Here is a 19,291-nt window from a genome sequence, read left to right on the forward strand (position 1 = left end):
TGAGGGGGTCCTGTTATCATAATTGCACTTTATTTTGGCATTCAAACCACCACGTCCATTTGCTCACAGGGAATCTGAAGTAAGGCAGGGTGGGCAGATTATGTACAACGACTGCAGCTCTTTATGGAGAAGAGAACTTGCCGCAGAACAGAGTGCTGTTGGTTTCACGGTGCCTGATGAAGAAAAGGAAAGGGTGGTCTGCACAAAATCTTGGTCCAACTCTGCTGCCCAGGGAGTTCGTGGCCACGGCAGTGGCCGCAGCTGCCTCCGTGCCCTCCTCATTGACCTCAACAAAGCACTTGTGCACGACCTTGGACATGGGCACGTTCTTCTTGGCTGACATTCCAGAAAAGTCGGCCTTGGCTTCCTCAAAAGCATCAGTCATTCCTAAACTTCGAAGAAAAGCCTCCAAGTCATAACTCTCCTCCAGCTTTAATCTGGGAAGAAAAACTTGAACTTTAACCTTAGTCAGCTTTTCTGGATTTGTCCAGGCTCTGAACTTCTCATATGTAAGTGCCTTTTCCACCTGAAATAATGAAGAGTTAAACCTTAAAAGCTAGATGACAAAGAGCCTGGTACCCACCCATCCGCCCACTCATTAACACCTCCACACACACACATGACCTGCAGCTAGATGGTGAGATCTGGCCCAAGACAATCTAAGGGATATTTCCTCTTATAAACACACCAGGATTTCCCTTCAAATTCTTGCATTTTCCTTGTTTTATGTATACAAGAGAAGAACAGTTAGAAAACACCTGAGACAAAGATAGGGTTTTATTTTTAACTATCTGTACCGAATTCATTTCAAGCGTTTTTTTTTTAGTTTAGAAAATTCTCATAACCAATTGACTGTATTGACGCAAAACACTTTACCATGAGTTTGAGAACTTGTTCGACAAAAGGGAGGCAAAGCACGGCTCAGAACTCTGATGGAAGAAAAATGGGGCAACCGGGGATCATCTGAACGGGAAGCAAGACGTGGATTCTGGGGAGGAGAGAGCAGCCATGGCGAATTCCACAGGACGATTGCTTCTGGCATCCTCGTTTGCCCTCTGCCTGCCCTGGAGTTTCAGAACCTACAGCACCCAGAACTCATTCTATTTATCCACAGGGAAGAAATAAAGGAGGAAGAGGGGGCTTCCACGTGCATCCCCACTTCCCTTTACCACCTGGAGTCCAGGTGAGCACTCCTCTCCCGTGACGGCTGGGTTCGGATGTCAGCTCTATTCCTAGACTCTCCTAATTCTCTTCTCAAGTCGCCGTGACAGAGCTCATCCTTGACTTATGCCAGGACCTTCCTGATTCCACGGAGAAGCCAGGGAGATGAGGCAGGCCCTAGCCTCACAGCGGTGCGCTGGTGTGCAGGTGGAGGGCTGGAGCTGGCTGGTATCTCCGGTGAGAGTCAACTGTTAAACCCTCGGGAGCCTACATTCAGCCATGGCGCGGATATTTACACCACAGGAATCACTAAATAGTATAATGCTTCCCCTATACCCCAGAGAGCCAGATAACCAGCATACTATCACTCTTGTGCCTCCCACCCTACAAATTTACCTTCCCCCGTCCTGAAGCCCCATTTTCTGTCAGGGGAAAATGTCTCCCTCCTGTCTAAGATAAATTCCTCACCTGTACTTCAGATTCTTGTTCCTCAAGTCGGTCGAGGACCAATGGCATGTGCATCACTTGGAATCTTGTTAGAAATGCAAAAATCTCAGGCCATACCTCCCCCCAAGTCAAAGTCTGCACTTTAACAAGATCCCATGAGGTTAATATGCACATTCGTGTTTGCGGCACACTGCCAGATCCATTCTTATCCTTTTCCGTCCTTTTGTTCAGTAATTATCGGGCTCTCAACTAGCCCCTCCCTTCAAAATAAATAAGAATGTTCTTATAATTTTGGAAGTCTCTCTTCTAAGCTTCATCAGAATTTGTCTATACCAGCAATTCCACTCCTAGTTGTACACTCAACAGGAAATGCATATGCACGTTCACCAAAAGACATGCAACGGTGTTCATTTAGCACTCCTTAAAATAATCCTGAATTGGAAATTCCTCAAATGCTATCCGGTGGATGGACTTTAAAAAATGAGCTCATGGGGCTTCCCTGGTGGCGCAGTGGTTGAGAGTCCGCCTGCCGATGCAGGGGACGCGGGTTCGTGCCCTGGTCCGGGAAGATCCCACATGCCGCGGAGCGGCTGGGCCCGTGAGCCACGGCCGCTGAGCCTGCGCGTCCGGAGCCTGCGCTCCGCAACAACAACAACAAATGAGCTCAGCCTGGATCCATGGACACTCAGACTCATTGCCAAGGGCTTACCACAGCGAGGTCCGTGTTGTCATCAGGCAGTAAGATGAGCATGCTCAGCTCCCCCTCCACGTAGGGCAGCTCCAGGACCTGGGCGTGCACCTCCTCCACATACCCCATTTTCAACTGAGCTTCCTGAAACATCATCTGCACTGTCTTCTTCTCCTAATAAGAATACAACATTAGAATCAGAAAATGCCTGAAAAATGAGCACCGTGCACTAAAAAAAGAGATATGTCTGATTTGCAGAATCCCTACGTACATATAATTATTATTTCTGTGCACTTAATGCTGATTGATGTAAAGTCTTCATTATTACATATTAGTGTTGAGTATAACATTCTATTGCCCCAGCAGATCCAGTATTATGAGGCGGGAGAGAATAAATTGATGACTATAGAGAGACACAAAAACTATATTATTCTCAGAAGAAATTGTGTTTTTTTCTCTTTTGAGAAGATGGGTAGAAAAGCACTCCCAGGGACCTTTTTTTTTTTTTTTTTTTTTTTTTTTTTGCGGGCCTCTCACTGTTGCAGCCTCTCCCACTGCGGAGCACAGGCCCCGGACGCCCAGGCCCAGCGGCCACGGCCCACGGGCCCAGCCGCCCAGCGGCACGCGGGACCCTCCCGGACCGGGGCACGAACCCGCGTCCCCCGCATCGGCAGGCGGACTCCCAACCACTGCGCCACCAGGGAAGCCCCCCAGGGACCTTTTATTAAAAAATTATTTCTCCAAGTTAAGGGGAAATTTAACTAATATTCAGGTCTTTAGGCTAAAAGATCTGGTTAGAAAAGGTATATAGGCCAGTGGGAGTTATACTTTTTTTTTTTCCAATAAATTTATTTATTTATTTTTGGCTGCGTTGGGTCTTCGTTGCGGCGCGCGGGCCTTCTCTAGTTGCGGCGAGCGGGAGCTACTACTCTTTGTTCTGGTGCGCGGGCTTCTCACTGCCGTGGCTTCTCTTGTTGTGGAGCATGGGCTCTAGGCACACGGACTCAGTAGTTGTGGCTCACGGGCTCTAGAGCACAGGCTCAGTAGTTGTGGCGCACGGACTTAGTTGCTCCCTGGCATGTGGGAATCTTCGTGGACCAGGGCTCGAACCCGTGTCCCCTGCATCGGCAGGCGGATTCTTAACCACCGCGCCACCAAGGAAGCCCCGGGAGTTATACTTCTATTCTGAAAACTTGCTCAATTATGTAATTGGCTTTATGACCTTGCTTTTCTTGAAGGGGGAACCTTGATAAGATGTCTAGGGTCCACCATTTTTAAAGCTTGCATCAAATATATTCTAGATTTATAAATTCTTGTGCAATACACTGTTATCAAGAGGATGGAGGTCAAATTCCAAGCTAACAGTTATTGACCCCAGCCGTTATCATATTCAAAAGTGAATGGAGAAAAGTGTTTTTAAAGTTAGGCATGTAATTCTAGAAATCAAATACACAACATGATGCTATAGTTAATAATACTGTATCAAATACTGGAAATCTGCTAAGAGGGCAGATTTCCAGTGCTGTCATCACAGAAAATATATGGTAACTATGTGAGGGAAAGATACTTTAATTAGCTTGACTGCGGTAATCATTTCACTGTGTATATGTATATCAAATCCTCACCTTGTACACCTTAAATATGTATAATTTTTATTTTTTAAGAAGATCCAAGAATAAATAAAAACAAAGCTGGCCTGAACATTTGCTAACCCTTTTTTTCTTGTATGAGGAATGGTACAGCCATGAATTCTAAGGCAATAAATAGTCATAGCTGTCATCGACTGTTGCAAGAAAGTGTCTAAACACAACAGTGATAGTAAAATACAAACATAATTCCAAGGCTTACAAGACAGTTTCTTTCAACCCAAATAACATGACCAGAGAGAGAAGATCGATTTGACCGAGGATCCAAAAACAAAATGATCAATGTAACAATTATTTTAGTTTTTCTCTTTCCCATTCCAATAAGAGATATATAGGGGGCATGAAATTCTTTCAGAAATAATAAATTAAGAATCAAGACAGTGTGAAATAAATTATTGTTTTCCATTCACTCACAACCTTTCCCAGAGTATTACTTTAGAAAGCAGCTGTATAGCTGCAAAATATGTCCTACCTTGTTGGTTTTAAAGGTCATTCCCCTTGTGTGCTTTCTGTCAAATTGCTCATTCCACTTTCCTTTGAAATAGATTGCATTCACGAGGACCAGCTGAGTCAGAGGACCGATTGCCCCAGCCCTCAGTATCTCTGAAATCTTTCCTGCAAAGAGGATGAGAGCAAGTCATTGCTATTGGGGGAGCATAAACGTTCTTTTACAAAAGTTCTCTGGACATTGAAAGCCAAGGCTTGGTGGAGAGAAGGCTGGATCCTGTTCTGGCTGCCGGAGGAATCAGCGTGATGGCGTTTCATTCTGTGCACACGCACAGCGTAGTGTTTGCCCTTAAACAACAATCTTGAAGCAGGCAGGTCAACGATCATTTTGCCCTCAATTTATAGATGTAGAAATTCAGGTTCACAGTATTTGCCTGACTTCTTGCCAAGGTCACACAGGCAACAAAGTGGCTGAGCTGAGAAAATAACCCAAGAGTCTCGATTCCAGCTGTAAGCTTCTCGACCTCGGCACCGTAATTTCTCAGCCACGCCACTACTGGCATTTTAGGCCACATAACTCTTTGTTTTGGGGACGGTCCTATGCGTTTAGGATGTTTAGCCAGTATCACTTCCCCCAACTAAGGCAACTGAAAATGTCTTCGGTTATGGCCGGATATCCCCTGGAGGTGGATTCTGATTAAGAATCATTGCTCTGTGCCCACCTTCAAGTCTCATTTAGGTGAGAAGAGGCTTCCAAAGGATGGGGATTCAGGTCTGCAAATGGGAGAAGGCAGCTTCCTGGAGGGAGGGAATGGGGCAAAGGAATTAGGGGGATGCAATAAAGGGGCCCAGATTGAGTTGTCCAATGAGAGCAGAGACAAGGTGGTCTCCAACCTCCCCTCCAGCTCTGCTATTCTGGGAAAACTTGGGTGGTCAACCTGGTGGAAGGAAAGGTGTGAGCAGCCGTGGAGGGGGAAGTGGGTGGTGGAGGGAGGGTGGGGTGTGGAGAAGCTTCTGGCTTCCCTAGCTGACTCAGCGCTGCTAGATCAACTGGAGAGCCAGAGACCACTACACACGTGACGTATGAAAATATCAACGTGAAAGGCTCTTCCCTTCCTATGGTCGTTGGCTGCCTGTGTAATCATGGGTATTGTGGCTGCCTGACACGCAGTGGATGCGCCATAAGATGGAACGGATGGAATGATGAGTGCCAGGCGGGCACGTGAACAAATGAGTGACGTAACCTCCCCTCCTGCTGGACGTCTCGCAATTACGTGCTGAGTACTTAGAGTTCTGAAAAGCACGTCCTTTTCCTCTGCACTCGGACTGAGAACTGGCAGAAATGTTTCTGGTGAGACAGAATGTGTCTGGACAGGGCACCCTGTATGCTCCACAATAGCTGCACTTCCAGAATCTGGAGCAAATTCAGAAAAGCAAATGCAAACTTAGCCACAGCCAAGTTCAGAGGGAAGGAGAGGGCTGTGGATGAAACCAGAGCGGCTCACATCACCACCGGGAGGTGACATGAAACGTTGTCCCACCTCAGCTATAATCTAAATGGAATGTCCTCCTGCCCTGAGAGCACGGCAGTGTCCTCCCAGGTAGAAGTTAAATGGGGCACCAAAGAGGAAGCATGTTTCGGGGATGTTCCATTACCTTCCAGAGGGGAGGGCATCTGAGAGACTTAACATTAGGCTTAAGCATTTTTCAGAAATCACCACTTCATAAGCCCAAGAAAAATATCAGAATTGCATCAATGGCCTGAAAGTCCAGCAAACACACATCAACAGGCCACTGGTTACAGGGTCACAGTGGCCACCCATGGAGGTGACATCCCAGGCAATCTCAGCTCTGTGTCCCTCATAACACCACATCTCCTGAAATGAAAATCTCTCACCTTCAGTCTTCTCCATCACCCAGTCATTTATGTGTTTCCTGCATCCTTCAGTGTCTTTAGAAAAGGACAGTTCCTCCAGGTCTGCCTGATAGAACTTCTGGCAGGATTCCTTAAAAGCCTACAAATGCAAAATACCAAGTTTGGCCATATTCTACTTGTCAAAGTTTCCTAAAAGTGTGAAAACATTTCTTTCTTAACGTGTTTCTAGCACAAACGCTTGCACAGGGCACCCTGTACTTTAAGACTCCTTTATGCCATTAATCAAAACGTAGAGACTGCTGGCTTGGTGCCTGGCACTGTGCCAGGTGCTGGACAGCAGGGTGAAGACATGACCTTGGACCTGAGGTGGGTCACGTTTCTGCTGCCGGAGAAACATACACACACGATAGTTACAATATGTTTTGAGGATACAGACGGCGGCAGCCATGCACAAAACAGCCCGTGAACGTTGCTGTCAAACGCTTAAATTCCATATAGACTTTCTGTTTGATTTTGTCTCCCCTCCTAGGTGGTCTAACCCTGTTTTACTCACTTTTGTATCATCAGCACCAACCACAGTGTCTGAAACATCCTTAGGGAATGATTGGGAGGCTCCATTGTAGAACTAGATTATCAACAAATCTTATAGGTCCTCCAGGAGTGGAATCAGTGTGTGTGTGTGTGTGTGTGTGTGTGTGTGTGTGTGTGTGTGTGTGTGTGTGTGTGTGTGTAGGGTATTAGGGAAAACAGTGGCAAGGGATGAGCCGTAGAATATAAGCTGGGATCAAATCAAGAAGGTTGTTATATGCAATACAGTAAAACCCAAGGATAACTCACCTCATAAAAACTTGTTTTCTGATATAATGTGCCTGGCAATGGGCTCCCATCCTCCGCCCATCTCCTGTTCTCAAACACTTTAGCTTCTACAGAAGAAAGAAGATGTAGAGAGAAGAAGGACCCAAGCAACCAAGAAAAGTGGAGAATGGTTCCCTGCGTCGCCAGTATTCCCCGATTACAGTATTCAAAGGTCAGTCGGATATTAAAAAATGAACATCAATCAACCAGGAGATTTCTGGAATCACTAGTGCTTATCCTAGAAAACCTAACTAGCTGAGGGATCCAGAATCTTCTCCAATAATATTTAAGCCCAGAGCAGGCAACCTCCACGGGGTAGCACCCAACAGCAGCTAGAACACGATTATATCTGAGTCTAACAAAATAATCCTTGGAACTGCTGGCCAATAAGACGGCCGGACTTGCCCTGATCATTTCATTAATCTTACGATAGCATCACTCTGCATATTATGTGGCATAATTTTTGGGACTTCACTTATTGAATAATGACAGGCTTTTACTGGACTAGGGAACTTTGGAATTATATGTTGCAGTAAATAGGAACTACCCAGATACAAAACCTTATTTTTTATGAACAGATTTCAATTTTAGAAAGATTATTCTGTCCGTAGTGTGAAAAGACTAGGCTGAATTTGGAGAGACCCATTAGGAAACAATTAAAATAATAGCGGAGAAGATGTGAGAGTCTGGACCCAGGCAATGGCGGTGGTGATTCTGAAGAGGGGACAAATCTAAGAGACTTTGCGAGGCCAGCTCCACAGAAACAGCCCAACAATCAGAGATGAGACCAGGCGATGGCGAGAGTCACGTGATCGCTGAGATGGGGATCAAGGGGGGAGAGGCAGGTCTGGTGCAGGAAGATGGACAAACTGAAATGGACATCTGGGAAGATATATCAGAGACGATACTTTTTCAAAGGTCACAATTCAGAAGCAATCATAAAATTCAAAATTACAATTACAAAAGAGAATTCTAAGCACATTTTTAAGGCAGCAGAGCTACACTTTATCTCTGCTCTTCTGTAGTTTCTGTTTTATTTTCAATTTCTTTTTCATCAGTGTGCAAGCGCTACTTACTGGCAGGAAATCACACGCCTTTTCCCCAAAGAGTCTGTTGGCAGTTCTGAGCAAGCACTGAGGGCCAGATCTGTTCAATTCCATGAGAAGTGACTGGAATCCTTGGTGAATATCTCCACCTTTGTTCAAACAAAGTGCCTGGTAATAGAAGACGAGAACGGCAACTTTTGACATGCCATTTCTCCCCCAAAGAGCTATTTCCAAACAAATGTCTACACTGAAAATCACCGAGAATCCTATTTTAAAATGGGTTTTGATTAGCAGTCAAGCACAGGGTTCCTCAACGTGGCAGTATAGACTTCTGGGGCCACATACTTTGTTGGGAGGCTATCCTGCACATCCTAGGATATTTAGCTGCATTTCTGGCCTCTGCTCACTAGATGTCAGTAGCACCTCTTGGTTATGACGACCAAGTCTGTCCAGACTTTGTCAACTGTTTCGGGGAGGAAAAATCGCCCCCAGGCGGAAAGCCCTGCTCTAGCAGATTTATCTATGCCAGGAAGACAGCGCGTGATAACTCAGGAGGGAGACAGAACAAACAGGTAGCGGGAATGACCCAGAGAAGACAAGATGAGCAGAAATGTTTCATTAGCAATTCCACAGAAGTCCTCCAGACCAGACTGTGACTTAAATGTCAGGTCAGAGTGAGAATCAAGGCTGTTCCCTTATCTCCCAACAACACCAGTCCAAAGCCTCATTCCTCCAGGGAGCTGGAAAAAAGAGCCACCAGGGATTCAACTGTGGCCGTGGACACGCTTCTGGGGGGTGTCTGCGCACCCCGCTATTAGGGGGAACATGATGTGTATATGACAGTTTTCTGGGATACATTCACCAGACGGTCAAAGAAACTAAGACATAAATAGGGGAAGGTCTACTTTCCTAAAGTAATATCCACTACTTCATTGGTAGCTAATGGCACATATAACCCATTTCAGATCAATCAGCTAATATATTCCCTCTAAAATAAACTCCAGAAGATGTAAGACCTCATTCGTGTCGCATTCGTCTTCCACTTATGCATAATTGTACACTAGAAACAACCGATTTAACAAAAAGGTTCATTTACACAGTTGCATTTCAATGTGAAATATAACGTTAGCGAAAGTTTAAAATAGAACAAAGTTGAAATTCTTGGCCGTTTTGGGGAACAGAATTTTAGTTCACCTTATCAAAGATGCAGAAAATAACGTAGTGACTTGATTTCTCCCATGAAAACTAGCAGGAGATTCCGTCTTACACAATTCACCTTTCTGCGCATGTCTGCTTTCTCTCCGTCACCACGATGCTCCGCCCACCTCCCAGCCTCACCGGCTTCCATCAGCTGGAGTGAAGGGTGAACACACCGGCTCTAGGCAAGCACAGAGGAAGCCCGCCCTTGGACTTCCTTTGTGGTGGGCACGCATACCTGGGACATCTGCGCCGCAGTGTTTCCTTTGGCCCCCATTAAGACCATGGTCAGGGCAGAGGAGAGGCTCAGGGGAGAGAAGAACACGTTTCGCAAGGTGTCCTTTTCACCCAGCAGTTTTAATAAGTTGATGGCAAAAGCGCCATTTGCTTCACAGAGGTCATCCATCAGTGAAGGTCTGTACCCAAAGCACAACACAGAAAGCACATTAGCCACGCCCTTCCCTAGCCACTGCTCACTAGTCACTCGTCACACCTCCACCCTAGTCTGTGGACACTAGGTATGGTCAGCAGGATAACTGCATCCCCAAATATCCATGTTGAATCCCCCAAACCTGTGACGATGTTATCTTACATGGCAATAGGACTTGGCGGATGTGATTGAATTAAGGATCTTGAGATGCAGTCACCTGGATCATCAGGTGGGCTCGGTGTAATCACAGGCTTCTTACAAGAGGAAGGCAGGAGGGTCAGAGCCAGAGAAGAAGTGAGGATGGAAGGAAGCAAAGGTCAGGAGGATGTGGAGCCACAGAATGCGGGCAGCCTCTAGGAGCTGCAAAAGGCAAGGAAATGGACTCTGCCCTAGAGCCTCCAGACTTAAGATGTAGCTCTGCCAACATCTTACGGACTTCTGACCTCCAGAACCGTAAGATACATCCCCTATTACTGATAGTTCTTCAGTTTGCTGTCTCTGGCATAATTTATAAGCAATGTTCTATGAATTAAAATATACTATAAAGAAAAATGACATTTCTGTCACGATGTCACATGAAAACAGCTGGATGGATTTCAACAGATTTTGGAGGGTTTTTCTGGGATGGTCTGCCCTAAAATGTGGGCTCCTGGGAAGACACAAAATTTACTTTAAATCCGAAGGACTCGAAAACAATACACCATTTTCCACCGGAGTTGTTGCAACTGGGCTGGGAGCTGTGAAGGGAGCCCCTGGGCACGGAGGAAGAACACGAAGCCCAAATCTCAAGTCATCAGATGCACCCTTTGAATCAGGCACTAATTTTGGATCCAGCCTTAACTTTCCCCCCAACTTGACGAAACTTTAGACAAGCTTCTTCCTGCCTCTGGTGAGCACTTACTTTAGGCAATTTGTCATAAGTTCTTTCTCTGCTCCTTCGAGAGGTAAACATTTTGAAAAGCCTCTTTCCTATTTTACAGCCAAAGACGATCCTTCTCAAGTCCCTAGAAGCCATCCCTTTAAAATGTAATTGTCAAGGAAAATAGTCTCCGTGGGATGGTGGGAGCAAAATCGCAGCAGGCACCTTGCTGCAAGTTGTGAAAAGCTTTTGCAGCATATTAATTTTTATAATTTTAGAAAACTTTTATAAATGCTGCATTTATTTCTATTAAGCCTTCTAAAAACCTGGGCTGCTAGTCAGTAAATTATTAAAGTTCATCAACTCATCTTGGTTTCCCTGAATCTCTTTGCTGTTACAGTTGAAGACATTTTGGAAAATAAAAGGACAAATCATCACCCACAATCCCATGATGCATAAGCTATTTTTTCTATTATGCTATCTTTTTAAAAATTGGTATGTGTATTTTTAACTCAAAAATTGTAAAGCTACACAAGAAAAATATGTTCCAATTTGGAAAATTAGCAAACAGAAGTACTGGAAACTCCACCTAGAGATACACGCCATCATGCATGCACTCATTTTTATAAACAGATGGGCCATTCTCCAGTCCTTCTTTCAGTTCCCCAGTGGACTAGAAGGGCCTCCTGCAGCAGTCTTGAAAGTATATTTCATTTAGACTTGGAGGGGGTGGGTCTTCTGGGCCTCAAGGGCAGGAGGGGAAAGTGGGTGGGGAACACAGCTGTTTTAACAGGAGCCTCTTCACTCTTGAATGGTTTCTTTGAAGCTTCCTTCTAAGATTTTTTTTTTTTTCAAGAGGAGATGTCTCTGGTTTAAAAGAAAAAAAAAAAGGGTGGTGGGGAAAAAAAAAAAAAAGGAAACGGTGTGAAGTTCACACTCTAAATATAAATCAACAGCCCAAACCAGTGCACATTCTTTAAAGTTTGAAAAAAATGTATTAAAACGTCAACCAAGAAAATACAACAATGGCACAGTTTGACAACAGTACTCTATACTTAATATACTTAATAGGTCATTTAATAGAGGACACAGTGTTAAGTTCCTCACTGCCCTCACTTCAGTAAGTCACTCCAGAGCCGTCAGCTGCAGGGCTTGAAACCGGGGGCTGCCAGGGTCAGAAGGCTGATGTGTCTGCAGTTGGCAAGTCCCACCGCAGAGCAAGGCTCAGCCTGCCTCCAGGCCACTTCTCACCCCACATTTCCTCACCTTACCACTTGAGGATGTTTCGGAAAATAAAAACCTAGGAGCCAGGAGGGATATTCAAACTTGATAGCACTGCGCCTACCAGAAGGTGGCACCAAAGAGACTCAAAGAAGGAAAGAATTAGGTAAACTGGAGATGAAAGACAGGAATAAATTTGGATTTGATTTTACATGAGCGTAAGGGTTTTGACCTGTGAACTGAAATTAAAAATGCACAACGTTAGATTAAGTTGTGAGCTAAGTTTTATTCGGGGGTCTTACTGAGGACTATAGGCTGGGAGACAGCCTCTCAGAGAGCTCGGAGGAGGTAGGGGGAGAAGCATGATATTTTTTTTTTTTTTTTTTTTTTTTTTTGGCCGTACGCGGGCCTCTCACTGCTGTGGCCTCTCCCGTTGCGGAGCACAGGCTCCGGACGCGCAGGCTCAGCGGCCACGGCTCACGGGCTCAGCCGCTCCGTGGCATGTGGGATCCTCCCGGACCGGGGCACGAACCCGTGTCCCCTGCATCGGCAGGCGGACTCGCAACCACTGCGCCACCAGGGAAGCCCGAGAAGCATGATTTTAGGGAACGCACGCAGTCAGACATACATTATCAGTAAAAGGTACTCGTGCTAAGTCACGAGTACCAGATATCTCAGTTAGTGATTTTAGTGCTTTCCTATGTAGGGGAAGATGCAAGAATCTGGGTTCATTAAATTTTTTTTTCTGTGATACCTCTCTCTAAGGAGGCTGTTTTCCCAAAGCACAGAGTGCCTCATCCTGTTTTTCATCCTGAATTCCTTTCCGCGTGCCCTGTAGGTCAGCGACTGCAATGGCTAATGACTTGATCCTTGTAGAACTGGATGGCGGGCAACATTCTTTGTTTTACATAAGCTTGGGCTGGTGAGTGTGAGTGAGTGAGTGAGTGAGTGAGTGTGTGTGTGTGTGTGTGTGTGGCTGTCGGATCTGAAAAGGCAAAGGAATGAACTGGAATATCACATCAACTTCCTCTTTACCTTGTAACTGCTCTTAATCGTAGGTGTCTATTTCTGGTTTCTTTCATATTGCCTCTTTCTTCATCTCCTTTCCTCGCCTCCATTCCTTTTCAACATCCAGGTGCTGGTCAGCAGCAGAGTACCTCCCGTCAGCATCTCGCCCCCAGCACTGACACACCGTCGCGCGCGCGCGCGTGCACACACAGACACACAGACACACACACACACAGACACACACACACACAGCAGTGCACCTCTCAGATGCGCCCCAGCTCACACCAGTGAAAAGATTTTATTTCCAGCCAGTAAAATGGATTGCCATTAAACTCGTTTTCCTTTTACAGGTGAACAAACAAGGTCAGAACAATTAAATACTGTCCTCAGGTCTCAGAAAAAACTGACAGATTCAGCCACAAAAGCAAGCCTGCTTCCAAGTACTTGTCCCTCCCTGTCCATGGGGGATTGGCTTCAGGACCCCCGTGGATACCCAAATCCAAAGATGCTCAAGTCCCTTATATAAAATGGTACAGCATTTGCTCATAACCTACACACATCCTCTTGTATACTTTAAAGCAGCTCTAGATTACTTATAATCCCTAATGCGATGTAAATGCTATGTAAATAGTTGCCAGAGGGCGCAAATTCAAGTTGTGCTTTTCGGAACTTTCTAGAATGTTTTTCAAATACTTTCCATCTGCTTTTGGTTGAATTTGCAAGTGCAGAACCAGTGATAGAGGGGAGGGCCGACCGTACTCAGCATCATTCTCTCCCGGGGGGCGTTGAATGCCTGTCATCTCCCTGTTCCGCTGCATCCCATACTCACATCCCAAAGTGAATCTGTTCAAAGAGCACTTATGTCCAACTGTCCTTATATGATTTTGAAGAAAAAAAGTAAACAACAAATGCCATAATTCCTGACTGGGAGCTCCCACCCTTGGGGAGATACACATGCATGAATGCATGGTTTCAAGCTGGCTGTGCACTCCATACCAAGACAACTGACAAAGTGCTAAGGAAGCCCACAATAAAGCAGAATGAATTCTCTTTAGGAGTTCAGGAGAAGGGAAACAGGATTGGGCAGGAGCTCCGGAAGGTGGTGAAAGAGGGAGGTGAAGGTTAGGGCTGTGGCTGCGGGATAGGCAGGTACAACGAATGTAGAGGAAGGCCATGGTTTGTGCGGGGCTCAGGGCAGTGGGTGGGTGTGTCTCCTGCGAGAGAACTGATGCGTGAGACAGGAGGGGCCCCTCAGGCCAGGTTTAAAGGTTTGGACTCGAGCTATGGTCTGGAAAGCCAGGCACGGTTTTCAAACAAATGCTATACCTAAGTTTTAGAAAACTATTGTGTCTCACCATTTGGTGGGGAAAACGGCTGTGGACCCTGCCGGTAGACCGCTGCCACAGACCAGGGACTGCCTAATGCAGAGGAAATTTCTGCACTAAAGACCTAGAAGATGGAACTGCCAGGCTGGGTGACCCGCCACACTAGGGTAAGGAGCAGGGGATGCAGGACCGTGCTCAGGTTCGTAGCTAAGCCGCCCGCAGGGTGGGCCAGGGGCCACAGGAAGTTACACGAGGAGCCAGCTTGGAAGGCAGAAGGTGCTATGCTCCACTCATTCCATTTGAGATGAGTGGGACATTCCAGCCCGAGGGTTCCTGTAACAAAGACAGCTGAGGGACGTTTGTCAGCATAGGTAGGGGACTCAAGCTGAGAAGTTCTCCAGCGAGGATTGGGAGCCATCAGCATCCTGATTCCAGGAGATTCTAGGTGAAATGGATGAAATTACTCAGAATGCACATGAGGAGGCATAAGAGGACAAAAAAAATCCACCTCATTCCGGAGAATTTCCAATTTTCGCAGGTAGTGAGAGGAAAAAGACGAGAGGCTGAGACCCAACAATCCGGATGTCCTGGGAGAACGGGGAGTGTGCGAGGGGCCAAGGAAGTGGGGAGGGCTGGCGGAGGGCAGGAAGGTAGCACCCAGGCAGGAGAGGCGGAGGGGAGCCAGGCTCGGCCCGAAAGCCCTCAGTAGAGGGGTGGGAGCAGGGGCTAGACGGCTGAGTAGTGTCTGGGGAGTGTGGAATCGATTCGGTTTACTACTGTGGCTGCAGAGGAGGGGAGACGGGGAGAAAGCTTTTGTTTGTTTCACGTTGAGGGAAAGCAGTCCACAAAGAAAGAAGAACAGATGAAATATGTTAAAGAAAAAAAAAACAATGGAAAAAATACAGAAAGAAAAAAGGAGGGAAGGGAGGGAGGGAGGGAGGGAGGGAGGAACTGAGAGAGAAGAAAAAGAAGGAGAAGTTGGAGGAAGTGGAAGAAAACAAGAGGAGGGGAGAGGAGGGAGGTACGCGCAATAAGCTGGATCGCAGAGGGGACAGGGACTTGTGGTGGAGGTGGCATTGACCCAGCACCTCTGCGAACTTGCCCAAGGCTCCATGCAAACTCCGGGCGAGGAAGCAGTGGGCGCCACAGTCTTCCGGCTGCACCCTGGGGCCCTCCCACTCGCTCTCCCCAAAGCTCCCGCCCATCCATCTCCGGGAACCGCCGCCCAGGCTCGGGTTACCGGCCGCGCCCTCACTCCCAGCAAATCGCAGCGCAGCGGCGGCAGCAGGCCGCGTGGCCCTTCCACTCCGGAGATCACCCTCTGACCCAGGGCGGGTCTGCGCACCGCGCACCTGCGCTCGGGTCTCGGAGCCCGGTGCTTGGAGACTCACCTTCGAGCCCCAGACCAAGTAGGCCGGAGGCCCAGGGTACGGCGGAGGCCAGGGCGACCCCAGCCCCGCAGCTCTCCTGCCCGGATACGTCCTGCCGTCGTTCCCCTAGTCCTCTCCTCCTCCTTTCCCAGCCCTGCGTCTGCCTCTGGCCTCCCTTCCTCGCCTCCTCGTCCCCTTACTCCCTTCCTCTCTCCGCAGGAACTCTAGGCTAGAGGCGGCCGCCGTGGGAACCTGAGGGCTCGGGAGCCCTCCCAGCCCTGGTACCTGGGAGGTTCCAGCTGTTGCTGCGGCCGCTGCTATTCCAGCTTGGTGGACGCTTCACGTCCGCTTTGCTTTCGGGCCGGATTCCGGCGTTGACTCAGAGCACCGGGAGATGGCGCTGGCCTGTGCAATCTCTGACCCTGCACCCCCAGGCTGGACTTCCGGGGCGGAGGCTGAGCCTCGCGCGCACCCTCCTGGCCCCGCCTGAGAGCAGATGGCTTGGCTGGGGAGGCAAGTAACCCGTCCCCTGAGGGTGTTTGGGGAAGACTTAGCCAATTGGGGGTTTGGTTTGTTTTCCTGGGTTAGTACGCGTGTATGCAAGAGCAGCTTCAGAATCGGAACTCCACTTTGAAAATTAACTAAAAGCAAAACCAGAGGTTAAAGCTTCCTAAAGCCAGTGGTTTCCAAACTGTTTTGGTAGGAAGTCCCATGAAAACAATTTTTGAGCATGCATCTCCAGTATCGAATTTACATGTGCTTTATGCTAAATACTAATATATTATGCACGCTATAAAACACGTAAACAAAAATTTTTAAGATAAGAAAAACACTTTTTTATTAGAAGTACATTTTTGTGCTTACAAAAATTATTTTAAAATTTAATGAGATCAATGTAATTGAATATATGTTTGCCTGTTTTAATCTTAGTTTAAAGCTTTGAAATACGGTAATTTGAAGACCAGGTTTTAAGTTGTTTATTTCTAAACTTGGATTGATAGCTATCATAAGAAAAGGTTTTTCAGGAAATGGGTTGATTTAAAAATGGAATAAAGGCATCATTAGTTGTACTTACTAAACCCTGACATTTGATTTTAATCCACATACTAATTATGCAAAGATTTCTGGTTAAAATCTAACTGGTAAAAATCTCTCTATCCTCTTGAAAATCATTTGTTCTTGCAAACCAAAATTTTTAAACTGTCATATTTTAAATATTTTTGACAGTTTGAAGCCCACTAAATCTTTTCTTTTTGTAAGATTTTAATGAAGTTTAGAAAGTTATGTTTCCAGGTTTTTAAGTGCCCAAATATGAAATTGTTAATATCTTTTTAGCAATAAAATATATAATGGAAAATATCCATATAGATGTTCTCAAAATAATCAGTCTACACTCTTCCAAAAGCAGTTGATTTCTCATTCATAGGTAAGATGTACCTTTACCTAAAGGCAATCGACTATTTATTTTGAAGAATACTTGCCAGATTTTCTACTACTAATAGGCCATTTATGATCACAGAAAAGTGCACCACATTTGGAGCACCAGACTTTAAAAAAAATGTAAGTAATTACCTCTTTTTTAAAGTACTTTGGTATGAAATAATAAGCAAGCCTCATTGTTTTTCAAAAGCTATCGATGTTTGCTACACTGCTTATTAAAAACTATTGTAAAAGTTCTACATTTTAATGTTCTAGGTTGTTGTTTTTAATCACAGTAATACCATCTGGTAGCACACATCCTTTGCAATACCTTGCCCAAAGCAGACACATGAGGACGCAACTCTCAAGCCTCTGCATTATGAAACAGTGGGTCTAGTACCTGTGCACAGGTTCAAAGAGCCAAGTCGAAGTTCAAATCCAAGTAACTATCCCTGACCCAAAAGTCTGTGAAGTTCAGCTTCTAGAGGGGAACTGAGAAGGCTAAGTAGGAGTCAGAGATAAATGGAGACCCTCCAGTCTAGAGCATCACAGAACAATTTTGATGAGTATCCTTGCATTCTCAGGTTTACACCGGGTCAGAGTTCTTACTCTGGAAGAGCTTAAAGGAACCACAGCCCTGACACATCATTAACTAAACATGAATGGGATAAAGATCATATAGGGATTAGTTCTCCTGGTCTCTGACAGATAGTGGCGAAGGGAATATCTTTCCTCTTTACTCCCAATAAAGGAGGGGTGGCCCGTGGTCCCCTTCACTGGGCCTACCATATCTCTACCCCTTCTGTTTCAAGGAAAGTAGACTTTTTTCTTCTCTGGGACATGGTTCCACTAGTCATCTCCTATAACTTTAATCTCTTTTACTTCTTTGGAGTCTTCTTATCTCATAAATATACTGTCTCTCCCATATTAGCACAAACAAACACAAAGCCCCACAACTTCCTTACTTCTATACTCTGTAGCTACTGCCTTGCTTTTCCATCCTTGCATTCACAGTCAAGTTGTTTTTTGTTTTTGTTTTTTGCGGTACGCGGGCCTCTCACCGCTGTGGCCTCTCCCGTTGCGGAGCACAGGCTCCGGACGCGCAGGCTCAGTGGCCATGGCTCACGGGCCCAGCCGCTCCGCGGCACGTGGGATCTTCCCGGACCGGGGCATGAACCCATGTCGTCTGCATCAGCAAGCGGACTCTCAACCGCTGCGCCACCACGGAAGCCCTCAAGTAGTTTTTAATAGTTTTGTTTTCCCTGGCAACAAAGGAGATTAACAGACTGTGATTATTATCTATTGTTCTAAGGTCTGTTATCCTTCTAAAAAGATAGGCTATATACATTTGCACTAAGGGAGGAAAACAGATATCATCAGCAATACTTTAAGCCTCGTTGTTGAAAAAGCCTGATACGCATGCACACACACAGGTATATGTGTCTCCAAGATGACTGCAGTTTATTTTGCAATCATTCCTTGCACTAACATCCACTTTGAGTCCGCTTCTCCCACGAGTTTGTAAGCTCCATGACTCCAAGAGACTGGAGACCAGGGTCTGTGTTTGTTCAGAAGTGTAGTCTTCCAGTAACTCTAATTCTCACAAAGAAGCGAAGAGCACCAGTAAGAGTCCTGGTGGCGCAGTGGTTGAGAGCCCACCTGCCGATGCAGGGGACACAGGTTCGTGCCCCGGTCCGGGAAGATCCCACGTGCCGCGGAGCGGCTGGGCCCGTGAGCCGTGGCCGCTGAGCCTGCGCGTCGTGAGCCTGTGCTGCGCAACGGGAGAGGCCACTGCGGTGAGACGCCCGCATACAGCACAAAAAAAAAAAATGGAAAAAGCAGCCTAGAATGATAGACTCAATCTCCAAAATTAGAATAACAGTTGATGAGACTGCGTAACATTTTTAATAGAAATTAGAAAAACACAGCCAATTTTATGGAGATAAAGTTTTACTAAGAATATCTTATAACTGACAATACACATTTATATAAATTGGAAATCTCTTCTAGCTTATGATTTTTAAAAGCAAGGATGTTCATGTGACAACTTTCACACGTAAAAATTCTTTCCAATAAAATTTTTATTTTGGAATAATTTTAAATTCACAGGAAAGTTACAAAGATAAAACAGGGAATTCCCATATACTTCTGACACCGTTTCCTCTAATGCTAGCTTCTAATATTACAGGGGAACATTTTTTTAAAACTAAGAAGCCAACGTTGGTACATTACTATTAACTAAACTGCAGATTTCATGGGATTTCACTAGTTTTTGCATTAATGTCAACATAAGTAT

General features: G+C 45.9%; 1 protein-coding gene and 1 long non-coding RNA gene across 17 annotated transcripts in view; one reads left to right on the forward strand and one right to left on the reverse strand.

The window, feature by feature from the left end:
- On the reverse strand, positions 1–16,021 carry LOC136792635 (serpin B8). 16 transcript variants are annotated; one of them, XM_067014430.1, is made up of 8 exons: positions 15,862–16,019; positions 9,602–9,779; positions 8,197–8,334; positions 7,103–7,188; positions 6,287–6,404; positions 4,415–4,557; positions 2,318–2,470; positions 1–526 (listed from the first exon to the last, which is right to left on the reverse strand). In XM_067014430.1, exons 5-8 carry the CDS (start codon positions 6,300–6,302, stop codon positions 122–124), a joined length of 717 nt encoding a protein of 238 aa, XP_066870531.1. In that variant the 5' UTR covers positions 6,303–6,404; positions 7,103–7,188; positions 8,197–8,334; positions 9,602–9,779; positions 15,862–16,019; the 3' UTR covers positions 1–121. The 16 variants fall into 16 exon arrangements, 10 of the variants coding, with proteins under 10 accessions (XP_066870531.1, XP_066870524.1, XP_066870526.1 ...); XM_067014427.1 differs by lacking the exons at positions 7,103–7,188; positions 15,862–16,019 and adding exons at positions 877–988; positions 11,242–11,482 and having other exon boundaries at positions 415–526; XM_067014426.1 differs by lacking the exons at positions 1–526; positions 7,103–7,188; positions 15,862–16,019 and adding exons at positions 535–718; positions 877–988; positions 11,242–11,482.
- The window catches only part of LOC136792636 (uncharacterized), a 26,241-nt gene continuing 22,380 nt past the window's right edge, over positions 15,431–19,291 (forward strand). Inside the window, exons 1-2 of the long non-coding RNA XR_010836708.1 lie at positions 15,431–15,633; positions 15,796–17,136. This is a non-coding gene — a long non-coding RNA (uncharacterized lncRNA). The remainder of the gene's footprint in view (positions 15,634–15,795; positions 17,137–19,291) is intronic.

Source organism: Kogia breviceps, chromosome 15 (assembly GCF_026419965.1).
Source record: "Kogia breviceps isolate mKogBre1 chromosome 15, mKogBre1 haplotype 1, whole genome shotgun sequence".
Lineage (NCBI taxonomy): Eukaryota > Metazoa > Chordata > Mammalia > Artiodactyla > Physeteridae > Kogia > Kogia breviceps.